The sequence below is a fragment of the Sapajus apella genome, unplaced genomic scaffold (assembly GCF_009761245.1).
Source record: "Sapajus apella isolate SASKATOON/1434 unplaced genomic scaffold, GSC_monkey_1.0 scaffold15, whole genome shotgun sequence".
Lineage (NCBI taxonomy): Eukaryota > Metazoa > Chordata > Mammalia > Primates > Cebidae > Sapajus > Sapajus apella.
The window spans coordinates 27,883,496-27,900,012 of NW_022436955.1; the positions used below are offsets into that span (position 1 = coordinate 27,883,496).

General features: G+C 47.7%; 1 protein-coding gene across 5 annotated transcripts in view; it reads right to left on the reverse strand.

The window, feature by feature from the left end:
* Nucleotides 1–227: 227 nt before the first annotated feature.
* MEAK7 (MTOR associated protein, eak-7 homolog) overlaps nucleotides 228–16,517 on the reverse strand; it is a 27,011-nt gene continuing 10,721 nt past the window's right edge. For all 5 annotated transcript variants that reach the window (XM_032284574.1, XM_032284571.1, XM_032284572.1 and 2 more), the window contains 5 exons: nucleotides 9,417–9,561; nucleotides 6,829–7,257; nucleotides 2,838–2,956; nucleotides 1,145–1,324; nucleotides 228–667 (listed from right to left, as the gene is read on the reverse strand). In XM_032284574.1, coding sequence (XP_032140465.1) covers nucleotides 554–667; nucleotides 1,145–1,324; nucleotides 2,838–2,956; nucleotides 6,829–7,257; nucleotides 9,417–9,561 — 987 coding nt within the window. In that variant the 3' untranslated portion in view covers nucleotides 228–553. The remainder of the gene's footprint in view (nucleotides 668–1,144; nucleotides 1,325–2,837; nucleotides 2,957–6,828; nucleotides 7,258–9,416; nucleotides 9,562–16,517) is intronic.

Sequence of the window (16,517 nt, forward strand, 5' to 3'; positions counted from 1 at the left end):
AGCTGTCCCTAGAAAGCGCTGAGATTCTCATCCAGATGCCTCTGTCCCTTACCTGTCAGAACAGACCATCAGGGCCACTTCTAACAAAGATGGTCTGAGTGAGGCTACATGAACCCCAGTGGGAGGAACCCCCTCCTCCATAGAGATAAGTTTCGCTCCCAACAAACGCTAATGCAAGCAGAATTCCCTAATCCCAGCAGAATTCCCTAATGCCAGCAGGGGGTCTGAAAGGTCTCAGCTGCTTAGGATTTCACTGGTAGAAATGAACAAAGCATAAGATTCAGTTACTAATTTGACAGGTAAGATTTCTGGGAGAGATCCTGAGAGTGACCCTGTATGGCAAAAAAGAACACAAACATCGATTTCTGGGAGATATACCCATCAGTCAGAACATGTCTCCAGAGGGCATTTTCTTGGCACATCTGGGACTACCTGGTCATGACCTGTGGTACTCTATTGCAGTTAAACCATGGGGGAGGGAAGAGGGACGGCAGACAGTGCCCTCCACCCAGAGGAATCCAGGTTCTGGCTCCAAGACGGCTCAGGCGGCTCCTCACTCATCGTCCGGGACTTCCCGGAGCCCTTCACTGTGGCGCGACCGCCCACTGATCTCCAGCAGGGCCTGGGCCTCGGGGTCTGCGTCCAGGATGCTCTTGTTGCCCTTGGCCTTGAAAAGAGAAGAAAGGGTGGGTGTGTTCTGTGATGGCCCAACAACAGGCAGCGGCTTCCTGCTCATTTTCCAGCCTTCTCGGGCTCTGGTTCCCCCAAGGCCCCTCCCACTCTGGGATTCAATGGCTGGGTGGCTGGGAGGTGTTACAGGAGGGTCAGGGGCCAATAGCAACTCAGGTGCAGAACCAGGCAAGAAGCAACCCCAGACCTTTCTCCTCTTGCAGATGGGCAGAGAGAAAGAAGAGCCCTCTGGGCTCACGTTTGGGGATGCCCCTCTTCCCAGGGCTACTCCACTAAACCACCCGCGAACCCCAGCCATGCATCTCCCGGAATCCAAGCCAGCACCAGCTGCCAGGATCAAATTTGGGATAAACAATCTGCCAACAGAAGAGTAAAGGGGGTAATGGCAAGAAAATGCAGAAAGGCCCCCAGGCTCAAGGTGCCTTCATGGGATGCAGAGGATGGCGCCACTCACCATCTGCGCCTCCGAGGGGTCTCCAACCGCCCACACCTCCATCTTATCAAACTGGAAGTTCTCCTGGGCCGACAGCTGCGGGCTGTTATATGTGGTACACGTGGGCTTGGCTCTGCTGTGTCCTTTCCCGAAATCAACATCCACCCAAAGCCCAAAGTAATTGTGCTGCCCCCCCATGCCCTGTGAAGGAAGCCAGGACAGAGAACAGCATCAGCAACTCCTCAGGCTCTGCGACATCAAATACCACGAGCCAGCCTCTTGCCTTGAGTGCCAGCTAAGAAGGCGGGTGAGTGGTGAATGCGATCATCTTGTTTTCCCTAACTGTAAAATATATCAATGCTGCCATTTACGTATCCCATAAAAAGTCACTGCAACGGACATCCACGGCTCCAGACGCCCACCCCATGGCTCTTTCTCAAGAGGCTTTGCTGGCTGAAAGCCCAAGTGATGCCAGAGAATTAAACATATTAAACATATACACACAAAAAGAGACCTCTGGGGCCCAGAGCCCTGCCCAGCTAAGATAAAGGGAGAGGTGGACACAGAAACTGACATGGCAAACCCCGTGTCAGGGCCCAGTGCCCCCACTTCTAGGCAGCAATCCTCATCCCAAGACAGCCTGGGAAACTCAGCTCTGAGCACGTGGCTTACAGGATGCGGAGGCAGACCCAGAGGTGGACGCAAACCCCTGTGCCTTTCACCCCCCGTCACACACCTGGGCTCTGGGCTGTTCAACCGTGCCCTGCCCAGAACCTCCTCTGGTCCCTGGTAGGCCTGGAACACGTGGCACACACTGGTTCTGACCTTGGGCAACAAAAGACCCGAGGACACTGTCTGGAGTTGACACTCGGAGCTGCTCTGTCCCTTGGAGTCAATGACAAGTGATGACAGGGCCTGCTGGGTGCTGCCTGTGAGGCTGGCACCCTCGCTCCAGCGGCCACCAGACTGCCCTTTCCAGAAGGTGCCAGGTGTTCTAGGTGGTCCGGCCACATCCCTCCCTCTCCCCAGGGTGGTGGTGCGTTGAGCCTGGGAAAGACACTGGTCCCTTTAGTGGACCAAGGGGGACCAGCTTTCTCTGCCCTCAGCTCTGTACACAGAGCTGGATTTTCCCAATAAGAGCTTTTCACCAAGCAGCAGAGGAAAGAATCTGGCAGGAGCAAGCTGAGCCTCGGCGTGAATCTTCCCCTAGCTCCTGCCCTCGGCCCTGCCTGGACCGTGTTCACCCTGCTCCCTGCACCTGGCCTAGGCTTCCCCCACTTCCCCTTCATCCTGTGACAAGTCACCAAGCTGAAGTGAGGGCTGGACAGGAGCCACGGTCACCCCCACTGGGGCCTCACATGCTGTCTCATGAGCTGCCAGCTGGCCAATCCCTACAGTCCCATTCCCCACCGTCCAGCACTCCTAGGTATGAGGCAGGCCAGCGATGCCCCTGGACAGGTTATCCCTAGCCACAGAGGCCACAAGCCAATCACCTGATGGCCACGAAAATGGGCCAAGTGTGCCACCTGCACACAAACCACTGAGAAGCCTCAGCAGAGGCCACGGGCTTCTGGAGGCAGAAGGAAGTGTACATGGCGTGTGAGGAGCTGAATGCCATGTGCTCTGCCCTGATCTGTGGAGCTGAGCCTCAGGGTCAACAGCTTCATGGGGGGACATCACCAAGGCGAGACCACCATGCTCTGCCCAGCCTCACCAGTCCGTTTGGGATTGTCTGCTGTCCGTGGTTCAAGTACATGTAGTGGTCGTTGTAGCCCGTGTGTGTGTGCACGGCCATGCTGGGGCAGACGGAGAACAGGAAGCATCTGTTGTCCCCTGAAAGTGACCAGAGAGCAAAACAAACAGGATCGGTGTCCGAGTCGGGCCAAGGGCCAGAAATGCTAGTGAGCTGCGGCTCAGGAAACAATGTGGCCAAGACCCCTCACCCATGTCCAGGTGTCAGCAGATCAGGGGTTAGGACAACCTGCTGGGAACCCAGGTAGATGAACTGGGGGTGTGGGGATTAGAGGACAGCTAATAAGGAATGGGACATCTTTTAGCTCTGGCCAGGGGAGCAGAGATCAGACCTGCCCTTTCCAGAAGGTGCCAGGTGTTCTAGGTGGTCCGGCTGCACCCCTCCCTCTCCCCAGAGTGTCTGCTGCCATCCGTTCAGGATGGCCAAGCACATCCAAGCCAGAAAGAAATGGCTTCCTTTAGCTTATGAGCAAGGGGCAGGCGGTCACTCCACAGAGCCTACCTGAGCAGGCAGGTGACACTGCATAGGGCTGTCCCCAGCCTGAAAGAATGTACCATGCAGAGAGAGAAAACCCGCAAATGCAGAGCTGCTCCAGGGGGCACAGCCTGGGAAAGGTGGTTGTCTACCCTCGCCCGCACGCGTGGGGCGCGTACACAGGCCAGTAAAAGAAAAGTACCAGTCAAAACTCTGGAACCTATGGGGTCCCCAGTCTTAGAAACTCCTTCACTCCACAAGTACCTCAGCACCAAGGAGAGGGCTGGAGGCCAGGCCTTGCCCTCAGGGAGCTCCCAGCAGGGGGGCACTTCCCTCCGAGCTTTGAGGACTTAGCCAGGAAGGGCTGCCCGCCTCGACACCAGCACACACAACCGTCACAACAAGCAGAAAAGGCTGCAGAGAAACAAGCTCATGGGAATTTGGCGTTGGGCTATTCATCAAGGGGGAAAGAAGTCACAGGAAGCAAACTGGGGGCACAAAGCAGGAACGCAGGTCAGAAAAGGGCACCAAAACCCGAGGGCCAGAAGAGGACAGCGGCCCGAGCAAGCAAGCAGGGCCCGTAGGGTGCAGGCTGACGACGCCCCCGGCCTCCAATCCAGACAGATCCCTGGGGAGCCTCTGCCATCAGGGAGGCTTCTGGGAGGCCACTTCGAAGGTCAAGAGGAGGCCCTGAAACAGAGCTGGTTGGAGCAAGAGCCCCATGGAGAAGGGATCCCATGAAGACAAGGTGAGGGACAGGTAGGGAACAGCAGGGCTTGAGAGTGTCAGGTGGGCTCTCATCAAGGAGGGCCTTCAGGCTAGAAAGTTCCACTGGAACCGGGTAAGAGAACGGCTTGACTCTGTGCTACAGACTCAGGCTTGCTTCACTGGCTTCAGCAGCCCCAGTAGGTTGAGGGCAGGTTTAGACACTACCATGAACGGCTCAGTCACACCCGACAGCAGTGACCCCGCCCCGCCGCCGCCGCCAATGGACTTCAGACAGGTGGCCCTTTGCTTTGTAATCCTAAGCCTGTCATGCTTCAAAACAAGGTCGCAGGGCCAGAGTTTAGGCCTTGGCTGTGATGGGCCCAGATTCTAGTCCACCCCCAGGACTGTCTCCATAGAGAAGGCCAGGCGGGGGAGCATCATTCCACAGGATACAGGGCAACGACCTGAGGAGTCAGGATTATCTGCAAAAAAAATAGTCACGCCCACAGTAAGGGCTCCTTATCTCATTCTTGTAAAACAATACTCAACCACACTGCCCTCACCACCTGGCGCCCGGCTGCTGAGTAGCTGCCTGCCCACACAGCATGGTTTTGTGTAATTCTGGGGAACTGAGGCCCAGAAAATTAATCAGTCACCTTGCCCAGGGTCAGAGCTAGGACTGAAAACGCTGTGTTCAATCCAAAGCCTTGGGCCTTTTCAACTACTGCACAGAAAACACAAGCAAAAAGGTTCTAAGTATAATACATTCTTCTTTCCTCAGATAAAAATACTCTGATGAAAACAGTCCTTTAAAAATCTTTACAAAGCCAGATCGCCCTGGAGTGAACAGTCCTCTGTACTCAAGGAGGGGGCCACCCTCCCCAGCATTTGCTTTCGCTATTTGCCCCACAGCAATTAAAGCACTTAAACGCTCAGATTTTACAGGTCACTATTTCCAGGACAAGCGGACAGCACCCTCTCTGACCTTAACTCAAATGTCCACGGACTTGCACCTGCGTGGTGTAAGGCTGCCCTCTGCTGTTATTTCATGAGTATGGACACAAATAACCTCAGGTTTGAAAGCTTGGCTAGTCTTTTTCCACATGCTCAGGAAAATTAAGTCTGCTTGTTAATAAAACATGATGAATCCATGTGAAATTAACATGAATCCATCTGAAATTAACATGAAAGGCTCTGAAGCTAGCGACAGCTTTAACTTGATCATGATGCTCAGGGTTTTTCCATATCTTACAGCTGAGCCTTCAGCCGTGCAACGAGGCAGAGCAATGTGTCTTTTCCCTGGAGCCTGAGGCTGGGCTGGTGGGCACATGTCCCATGCCCATGACACGGAGGCAGGGAGAGCTGGGTGTGCAGAAGACAGTGGCTGTGGCAAGGCTGAGACTGCTGTCTCTAGAAAGGCCCACTGCAAGGGCTGGCCCTAGACTGGCACCCAGAAACTGATTTGGGGAAGGTTCCCAACATTTCCAGAACTAAGATAAAGATCTAGAACATCCTCAAACCTAGAAATAAATCAAACCCTAGAAACAATGGGATCTAGGAGACAGAGGCACCCAACCCCTACCTGATGATCCCTCCTCCCTGTCCCAGCCAGATGCCACCCAGCCTCTGCTAAAAGCTCTCCAGCAATGGCAGTGCCACCTGGACAGTTCCTGGCCTCCAGAAACTCTGCCTGGTAGAGAGACGATGATGATTCCAGAGGTGCGGGGTAAGATACAGGATGTATGGGGGAATGTCGAAGGCAAACCCTGGGGATGGTGGCCCACCCTCGAGTACAGAGGACAGCCCATTGATGGGTGGTGCATCTAAACACTTCAAAATCTTATTATTTATTTATTTAGAGACAGAGTCTTGCTCTGTTGCCCAGGCTGGAGTGCAGTGGCCCCATCTAGGCTTACTGCAACCTCCATCTCCCAGGTTCAAGTGATTCTCATGCCTCAGCCACCCAAGTAGTTGGGATTACAGGCATGCACCACCATGTCCAACTAATTTTTGTAGTTTTAGTAGAGACGGAGTTTCACCACATTGGCCAGACTGGACCTCAAGTGATCCACCTGACTTGCCCTCCCAAAGTGCTGTGATCACAGGCTTGAGCCATGGCACCCAATCTTATTTTATTTTTTTAAAAGACAGAGATGAGGTCTCACTATGTTGCCCATGCTAGTCTCAAACTCCTGGGCTCGAGTGACCCCCAGGCTTGGCCTCCCAAAATGCTAGGATTCCAGGTGTGAGCCACTGCGCCTGGCCCATGTTTGTAAATGTTTTTCAAGGACATTTTCATCAGAGTATCCTTCCTTGAGTGAAGAAGAATTTACTTAGAGCCTTTTATCCAGCGCATTCAAGATCATGCAGAAAGCTTCAAATTCCAACCAGCAAACACCCATTGGGGCGGGGGCGGGGGCGAGGGCAGGAAGGCCCAGGGAAAGAAAATGTCCGATCTGAACCAATCAGCATCTCCTGGATGCTTCCCAGCAAGGCATCTGTGGCTTGACTTCTCCCACCCCCTATAGACCCTAATAACTGGGCTTTGTGTTCTCACTTGAAAACTGGGAGTCACAAGGCCTGTCCTGAAGAACTGTGATGTCATAACCACCACAAAGAAGCATCACATTTCCCTATCGCCCCGACTGTGTCTAGAGAAACACTTGGAGAGGATGGGAGAACTCTATTTAGCAGCCCCACCTTCTCCCTTTCTCCAGAGCTCTTTGCCCATGCTGAGCTGCCCCTCGAGGTTCAGGTCACCAAGTCTTACCTTGAAACTGAGGCTTCACCTCCCAGGAGCAGGAGGCAAATCCACCGAACACGTGCTTGTCATGGTCCTCGAGGACAGCCACACAGGGCCCCTGGTGAGTGATGTGGCCACAGAGCTGGGAGAAGCTGTGTCCATGGAGCTCAGATGAAAAGAGCAGGCGCCAGCGGTGCTGCTGCTCCCGAGGCAGGTGGGCATTGATGTACACGACAGAGAGGACGTCCAGGATGCTCTCAAAATGCCTGCCCTGGTCCACTTGACGCTCAGGAATCAGGGTAGTCAGATCAAGGGATGAGCTCAGGATCAGAAGACCCTTGCGAATGACCACACTCAGAAACGTGGCCACGTGGGGGACCCTGAACACCCAGTCCTCGATCACAGCTCGGTCACAGTCACAGTCCAGCCACTGGGGCCCCAGAAGCCTCTCGCCATCTAGGGGAAGCGGACAGTCAGCATGAGCAGGGCAGTTCCCGTACAGTTACTATCTAAACCCTCAATGACCAATGTGGGAGCCTTGAGCACAGAAAACGGGGCTTGTTTGAATTGAGATGTGCTGTAAGTGTATAAGGGTCACCTGATTTCAAAGACTTGGTACGAAAAAAGAATGTAAAATAATGTCCATGTTTAAAAATTCATTACCTTTCAAAATTGTATTTAGGACACATGAGACTCCGCTGTCCCTGTTTCTTTTTACTCTTTTAATGTGGTCCCCAGAAAAGTGAAAACTTCACACAAGACTTGCTTTATCTATTGGCCAGCACTGATCTAAACAATCTGACTTCAGCATTTTTTTCTGTTCTCCAAGCAGCATTTCAGAGGCCCTCGAGAAGGCAGTGCCCTGGCAATGGGGCTGGGATGGACACCTGAGCTATCCCTGGTACCGCTCATCAGCGGGTGTCTGTCCTGCTGAGGCCATTGGAAGGGCACTGTTCCCAGCCAGTCAGGGGGCAGGCAGGCCACTTACTGGGACTCCTGGAGTTTCTCTGGGAAGAACAGGTTTCATTCACCACTAAGCCCGCTTCAACATGCAGCCCTTGGAGCCTATTTTCCATCCCTCACTCACTAAGAGTGGGGGTGACAGGTAAGAGCGTAGGAACACACGGCCAGGATTCCAGCAGCCCGGATCCACACCCAGGCTCAGGAACGGCATGACCTTGGCAAGGTCTTCGCCTCTCCATGCCTCAGTTTCCTCAGGTGTAAAGTGGAGGCAGGCCCACAACCTGCCCCACGTCGTTATTCTAAGGACCAGAGGAGGAGCTTTTCCATTTTCAGCTCTTGAGGACACAAGTCTCCACTGACAGTTATCAGAATTCCCAACCTAGGGGAAATCTGAATCTAAGCTGAAATAACATTTTTTCTAACCTAGGCCCACTTTATTAAGTAGGAAAGGCAAAACTACTTCCCAACTGATATTTTGAAATTCCTATTGTTTCTATTGATTTTTCAAACAGTTTCATTTTTCATTACCTATATACTTCTTGAAACCTTAAGGATAATTTTAATCATCTGAATTAACTTTCTCTACTTCAATGACAACTTCAATTTTTATTTTCATTATTCTTTAAAGCCTACTAGAGAGATGAACACTTTACCCATAGATGAATTACTGATACTTACTTTTAAAATTCCAAGTTCCAAATACCTCATCTAAATTAATTTCTGAAATATAACCTATTTTCAAGCTGTACTTTAAAATCTGGCTTTAAAACAAAAGAGTAACACATTTATAAAGTAAGTGTTTTGCAAAGTAATTTGCCATAAGGTTTTTTTTAAATCCCAAGTAAATTTAAATGTATACTGCTTCTCAACCTCCAACAGCAGAAGACACATTCTTCTCAAATGTGCTTTAAGCATTACCCAGAAGTGACCATATTAGAGGCCATAAGTGATGCATCAAGAAATTTTAAATGACCGAAATCATACATCATGAAATGAAATTAAAAATCAATACTAGAAGGCAATTTGAGGAATTCACAGGCATGGAGAAATTAAATAACACACTTTTACACAGCCAATAGGCCAAAGGAAAACATCCTAAGGGATGTCAGAAAATATTGAGATCAATGAAAGTAAAAACATAACCTACCAAAACTTATGGCATGCAGCTAAGGCGGCGCTGAAAGGGAAATGTGCAACTGTAAACGCTAATTTGAAAAAGAAGATCTCAAATCAATAACCTAACAGTCTACCTTCAGAAACTACGAAAAGACCAAACAAATTTAAAGCGAACAGAAGAAAACCAAAGCTAGGGCAAAATAAACCAGAAACTAGAAAGACAACAGAAATGTAATGAAACTAAAAACTGGCTCCTCAAAAAGAACCAACAAAAATGTGAAAAACCTTTAGCCAAACTAAGAGGAGAAGGCACAAGACACAAATTATTCAAATCAGTAATGGAAGTGGGGACATCGCTACTGCTTTTGGGAAAATAAGGAGGATTGTTTAAAAATATGGCAACAAACTAGAAAACCTAGAAGGTTCGAGGGCTCACGGTCTCTGGTTTCAAAGCTTTACTACACAGCTACAGTGATGAAGACAGCGGGTACCACCCCACGGCAAAGGCCGGAGCCTCCGAATCCACGCACACTTGCCTTGCAGCTTCATCTCAGAGAGCAGCTGAGCAGTCAGCGCCTGCACCCGTGGGGAGGGCCCGGGGGCTTCCTTCCCGGTCCAGCCTCTCAGCTCCTGTCTGTGGCTTAGCACGTGCACCACAGAGCCAACCAGATCCTCTGTAAACTTAAGATCACAATTTTACCATTAACAACAGTTTTGCCGTAACCTGAGACCTATGTCATGTGCCCATGGAGAAGGGCGGTTTTCTTTAATGCCAACTATGATGAGCCACAATGTGGGGAAAGGTCATGCAATGTAAGTAGCTATTCGGTTTTCTTTTCTGGTTTTTATTTTATTTATTTATTTATTTTCAAGATGGAGTCTTGCTCTGTCGCCCACGCTGGAGTGCAGTGGCGCGATCTCCGCTCACTGCAACCTCCACCTCCCGGGTTCAAGCAATTTCCTGCCTCAGCCTCCTGAGTAGCTGGGATTATAGGCGCCGGCCACCACACGCAGCTATTTTTTGTATTTTCAGTAGAGATGGGCTTTCACCATCTTGGCCAGGCTGGTCTTGAACTCCTGACCTTGTGATTTACCTGCCTCAGCCTCCCAAAGTGCTGAGATTACAGGTGTGAGCCACTGCACCCAGCCGCTACTAATTTTTCTAATGATACGCTTGGCTGGTCTAGAAGTTTTTCCAAAGCCTTCATCCAGGAGTTCTGACTTCAGCCCAACAGTACTGGGGTTTAGGGCTCCCCGAGGATGGACACCTCCGTAATGCCTGCTGTCTTCATTGCTCAAAGCAACAGGGCGATTTGCTGAGGCCCAGGGGCTCCCCACTCCAGAAAATCCCTGATCTCAAATTTGGTTGAGAGCTAAGGTTTATTTTGCTGTACAACTTTTTTCTGCAGTTTTACTTGCTTCCAACAAGGCAGGCAAGTTTTCCTCTTCCATGAGGATAGAGCGCAGGCAACTGCTTTCTGGAGTTGGAGCTCGCTTCCAACAGGGAAGAGAGTTTTCCGGCTTCTAAGATGGCAGAGGGCAGTCTCCAGCCTGGGCCCCACTCCTAGGAAAGTAGCTGAATTGAGGTTTTGTCTTAAAAATTCTTCTTGATGACTAAAACCTAAAATTAACAACCAACTGGTCTTACCTTCTCCTTACCATTACGGCACTCGGAAACTGTACAAACTGTGTGAGCATTTGTTTCTTTTGCTGTTTTGTTTATTTGCAGTTTCTGTTTGTGTCGTTTCTGTCTCTTTCCCATTTGGTTTGACCAACTCTACCTGACTTGGGCGAATACAAGGGAAAGTTCCAAATCACGGGGAAAAAAGGCCTCTGAATTGGCTAAATCCTCACGGCTGGGGAAAAAAAAAAAGAGAAGAAATAACAAGGCCACCAAAAGGAAAAAAAGACCATGACTACCTGAGGGACTTTATTTCCATAACCTTTGCTAGCCAAGCCCAACAGAAAGACCCGTGGCAGCTGCCCCGCTGCTGTTGCTCAGTGGGTAAGTTTCTGCCCTTTTTTCTCAACAGCCGGAGTGTGGTTCTTACATCAAATTCTTTCTGGTTTGATGTTTGTGCTCCTTTTGAAATATGAGTCATTTGTCCCAGGTAAAATATGACAGTGAGAGATTTAAAATGAGGGTTTTAAGAGATCAATGGTTAAAGTCAGCTTAATTAAAAGCTAGTATCTAAGATATGTGTATGTGTATTTATATTGAAAGGGACATAATGCTTTCTTCTCTCCTTGGGTCTTGTTTTTTGAGAAAAAAAAAATTTGCTTCCCTCTCAGTCAACGGAGTTGTTTTCTCCATTTACTTCTGCAGGCTCTCATTCCTCTTGCCACCCTCCACTGTACGAAGGACCTAAAATAACTTCTAACAGCCTGGCATTCCTTAAAGAAAACAGAGAAGGTGTCAGACTCCTTTATTCTTTTCTTTTAAGATGGAGTTTCGCTCTTGTTGCCCAAGCTGGAGCGCAATGTGTGATCTCAGCTCACTGCAACCTCCACCTCCCAGGTTCCAGCAATCATCCTGCCTCAGCAACGCAAGTAGCTGGGATTACAGGCATGTGCCACCACGCCCAGCTAATTTTTTTATTTTTAGTAGAAACAGGGTTTCACCATGTTAGCCCGGCTGGTCTTGAACTCCTGGCCTCAGGTGATCCACCCACCTCAACCTCCCGAAGTACTAGGCTTGCAGGTGTGAGTCACTGCACCCGGCCCCAGACTCATTTTTGAGATAAATTTGTTTTTCTTTATGGAAACCCAAAAGTATCAACAGACCAGTTCCTCTCAGATCTTAAACTGCTTGCTTTTGTACTCTGTTACCTGATTTTTCTTTTGGTCTAAAATAGTTATTACTATTTGGGCTACTCTTTAATAAAACCAAAAGTTGGTTTATTGAAAAGATCAACAAAAATCTGAAAAACCTTTAGCTAGACTAAAATAAAAAAGACGACTCAAATTATTCAAATCAGAAATGGAAGTGGAGCTGGACACAGTGGTTCACTTTAGGAGGCGAGGCAGGTGGATCACTTGAGGTCAGGAGTTCAAGACCAGCCTGGCCAACGTGCTGAAAGCCTGTCTCTCCTAAAAATACAAAAATTAAATTTGGGAGGCCAAGGTGGGAGGATCGCTTGAGGTCAAGAGATCGCAACTACTCTGGCCAACTTGAGAACCCATCTCTACTAAAAGTACAAAAATTTGCCAAGTGTGGTGGTGTGCAACTGTAATCCCACCTACTTGGGATGCTGAAGCAGGAGAATTATTTGAGGCTGGGAGGTGGAAGTTGCAGTAAGCAGAGATGACTGTACTCCAGCCTGGGCAACAGAGTGAGACCCTGTCTTAAAAATATATATATGTTAATCAATTAATTAATTATATACATACAGAAATTGGCCAGGCGTGGTGGTGGGCAACTGTAATACCAGCTACTCGGGAGGCTGAAGCAGGAGAATCACTTGAACCCGGGAGGCGGAGGCTGCAGTGAGCCAAGATTGTGCCACTGCGCTCCTTCCTGGGTAACAGAATAAGACAGAAAAGAAAGGTGGGGGCCAGGCGCAGTGGCTCACGCCAGTAATCCTAACACTTTGGGAGGCCAAGGTAGATGGATTGCCTGAGCTCAGGAGTTCAAGACCAGCCTGGCCAACGTGATAAAACCTCAACTCTACTAAAAATACAAAAAATCAGCCAGGTGTGGAGGCACACACCTGCAGTCCCAGCTGCTCAAGAGGCTGAGGCAGGAGAATAGCTTGACCCAGGGAGGTGGAGGCTGCAGATCACACCACTGTACTCCACCCTGGGTGACAGAGCAAAACTCTGTCTCCAAAAAAAAAGAAAAAGAAAAGAAAAAGAAATTGAAGTGGGGACATCATTACTGCTTTTGGGAAAATAAGGACTATTTTTATTTTTAAATAAACCAACAAACTACATAATAGAAAAAGGTTCGTGGGCTCACCCTTTCTGGTTTCAAAGCTTAACTACACAGCCACAGTAATGGAGACAGCAGGTGCCACGCTACGGCACGGAGTCTCAGTCACCAAGTCCACGCATACTGGCCTTGCAGCTGCATCTCAGAGAGCAGCTGAACAGCCAGCACCTTGCACGTTTAAGATAAAAAGGGTGCAGCTTGAATACTTACAGAAATGTCTTCACTGCAAAATGTACTGTAAATGCATTACGAGGCCCAGTCCTTTGATCCCTCTCTTTCTGGAGACCGAGGATTCAACTCCTCCCAGAGTTCCAAGACCCAGTTAAAAGATAGGGACTAAATTGAAAACCACCTATCTAAATAAAATTGGTCTCCTTATAAAATCCTATGGTAGATTTCTATAATTTTACGTTTGGTTTGGCATCCATTTTAAGTATCCTTCCAACACACTGACACATACTATCTTTCTCTACTTTGAGATACAAATTTCACTATCCGACTTTCACCTGAGTGGTTCCTTTAATGTGCAAATTTAGGGCTATCCAGCTGACAATAGCCTGGAGTCATGAAGCAGGTTATCAAGACACTGGAAATTTCAAATAGAAAAAAAAATACAGGGCCGGGCACGGTGGCTCAAGCCTGTAATCCCAGCACTTTGGGAGGCCGAGGCGGGTGGATCACGAGGTCAAGAGATCGAGACCATCCTGGTCAACAAGGTGAAACCTCGTCTCTACTAAAAAAAATACAAAAATTAGCTGGGCATGATGGTGCATGCCTGTAGTCCCAGCTACTCGGGAGGCTGAGGCCGGAGAATTGCTTGAACCCAGGAGGCGGAGGTTGCGGTGAGCCAAGATCGTGCCATTGCACTCCAGCCTGGGCAACAACAGCAAAACTCCGTCTCAAAAAAAAAAAATAAATAAATAAATAAAAAATAAATAAAAAAATAAAAGGGGTCCTTGTAAATATGTAAGATCTACTTCTGTCTGTGTATCTAATACATTTATATGTTGTATTTACAATGTTCCACTACCAAAAATACAAGGAGCTCTAATTAATTGGCTTAAAGAAAAAGGGAAAAACACTTAAATACTTTATCAGAAAAATAGAAACTTTAAGCCCAAATGCCTTTTCAAGTTCACATGACTTCAGTGAATCTTTTTTTTTTTTTTTTTTTTTTTTGAAAGCAAGTATCATTCTTGTTGCCCAGACTGGAGTATAGTGGCACGATCTCAGTTCACTGCAACTGCCACCTCCCATGTTCAAGCAATTCCCCTGCCTCAGCCTCCTGCATAGCTGGGATTACAGGTGTGTGCCACCATACCCAGCTAATTTTCGTAGTTTTAATAGAGACAGGGTTTCACCATGTTGGCCAGGTTGGTCTCGAACTCCTGGCCTCAGGTGATCCGCCTGCCTCAACTTCCCAAAGCATTGGGATTACAGGCGTGACCCATCACACCCGGCCGTAATTTCAGGAATCTTAAGTGGTTTTTAAATTATTGGTAAAATAAAATAAGAAATGTCTTTGTAATAGCCAACATATATTATTGTTTACATTGGTTGGTCACACAGTTTTATACTTGTCTTGCTAGACATTATAACATGTCAAAATTTGGCATGAAGGTTATAAAGCTATAAATGCAGCCCAAAAGAGAATTATCTTTGTGTAACTTTTTAATAAATAAGGCATTTAATATTGTTGGTTTAACGAAAATAACTAAATCCTAACTTATTGGCAAAATAAAGCATGCACATTTATTTAACCTTAAGGTTCTTACTTAGACAAACAACTGAAATTCACAGGCTATAAAAATGGTTAACACGTCATTTCCTTGGAAGGTAAAATAAAACAAAATGGTTAACAGGGAAATAACCGTAAATGATGACTATCATCATTTTCATAAGTACTCTAGGTAAACTATTTTTAAAAATCAGGTAAATGGAATGAATGCTTGTAAACAAACGTAATATAATTTAGAGTCTAAACTTATATCGAATAAAATATTCATTAATGTTGATCATTTCTAAATTTTTTAAAGAAATTATTCAAAAATTTTTTTCTAAAAAATGTGTTCTTGGCTAGGTGCAGTGTCTCACACCTGTAATCCCAGCACTTTGGGAGGCCAAGGCAGGTAGATCACCTGAAGTCAGGAGTTCGAGACCAGCCTGGCCAACATGGCAAAACCCCGCCTCTACCAAAAATACAAAAATTAGCTGGGCATGGTGGCATGCACCTGTAGTCCCAGCTACTCAGGAGGCTGAACTGCTTGAACCTGGGAGACAGAGGTTGCAGGGAGCCTAGATCACACTACTGCACTCCAACCTGGGCAACAGGAGTGAAACTCTGTCTCAAAAACGAAAGTCTTCTTAAAGAAAAATAATTTTAATCTAATTCAAAGGTTATTTATGAAACACGGTGAAAGGAATCAGTAAGTAAGAGATGTAAAGAAAGTTGAAGTTATAGTTCTTACGTTCTATAAAGAGGTATTCTTGGTAAGAAAAGCTAAAAGGAAAAGAATGGGAAAGAATCCTGTATGGTAAATTTTTTTGTCCTCAAATAACATGACTGTTTCTTTAAGAAAGTGAAATGTGAAGGATAAAACAGGAAGTTGAAGCCTGTCATCAATGTTTTGTGTAAGTCATGAGGTTTGTATAAAGATAACTTATGGCCAGGCACAGTGGCGCACACCTGTAATTCCAGCACTTTGTGAGGCTAAGGCGGGAGGATCACCTAAGGCCAGGAGTCTGAGACTAGCCTGGCCAACATGATGAAACCCCATCTCTACTAAAAATATAAAAATTCGCTGGGCATGGTGGTGCATGCTTGTGGTCCCAGCTACTTGGGAGGCTGAGGCAGGACAATCTCTTCAGCCTGGAAGGCAGAAGTTGCAGTGAGCTGAGATCATGCCACTGCACTCCATACTGGGCGACAGATCAAGACAATCTTAAAATTTTGTCCTGGCTGTAAGTCTTTAAAATAACATTCCATTCTTTTCCTTTCCCCCGCTCATTGTTCCCATTGGAAATCACTGACAATTAAGCTGTGCTCTTCCTAAAGCCCTGAGAACTAAAACTGGACAACTCAGACTTTGAAATGACAGCAACCTATTTACATACATAACCATTCCCACACCTGCCTACTGATATACAGACTCCAGAGTAATATGGCCTATGTCTGTGTTCTGGTACTGTCTTCCCCTTTTTGTTTTTGTGGTTTTTCTCTCTTCCTCCCCCACTACTTTTTCTTCACAGGACATGAGACTGAACAGCCTGCTTTTGACCTTCCCTAACAACGTGGGCCCTATCTGACTAGGAATAAACCATTCTAGCCATGACAGGTCAAACAAAACCCAAGCCCTGACACTCATTTTCCCTAAAATGCTTTCTCCAAAAGATCTGTCAAAGACATAGGGGAAAAAATGTGAAAGAAAAATAAAGCCAGGCACGTTGGCTCACGCCTATAATCCCAGCACTTTGGGAGGCCAAGGCAGGTGGATCACGAGGTCAAGAGATCGAGACCATCCTGGTCAACATGGTGAAACCCCGTCTCTACTAAAAATACAAAAAATTAGCTGGGCATGGTGGTGCGTGCCTGTAATCCCAGCTACTCAGGAGGCTGAGGCAGGAGAATTGCCTGAACCCAGGAGGCGGAGGTTGCGGTGAGCCGAGATCGCGCCATTGCACTCCAGCCTGGGTAACAAGAGCGAAA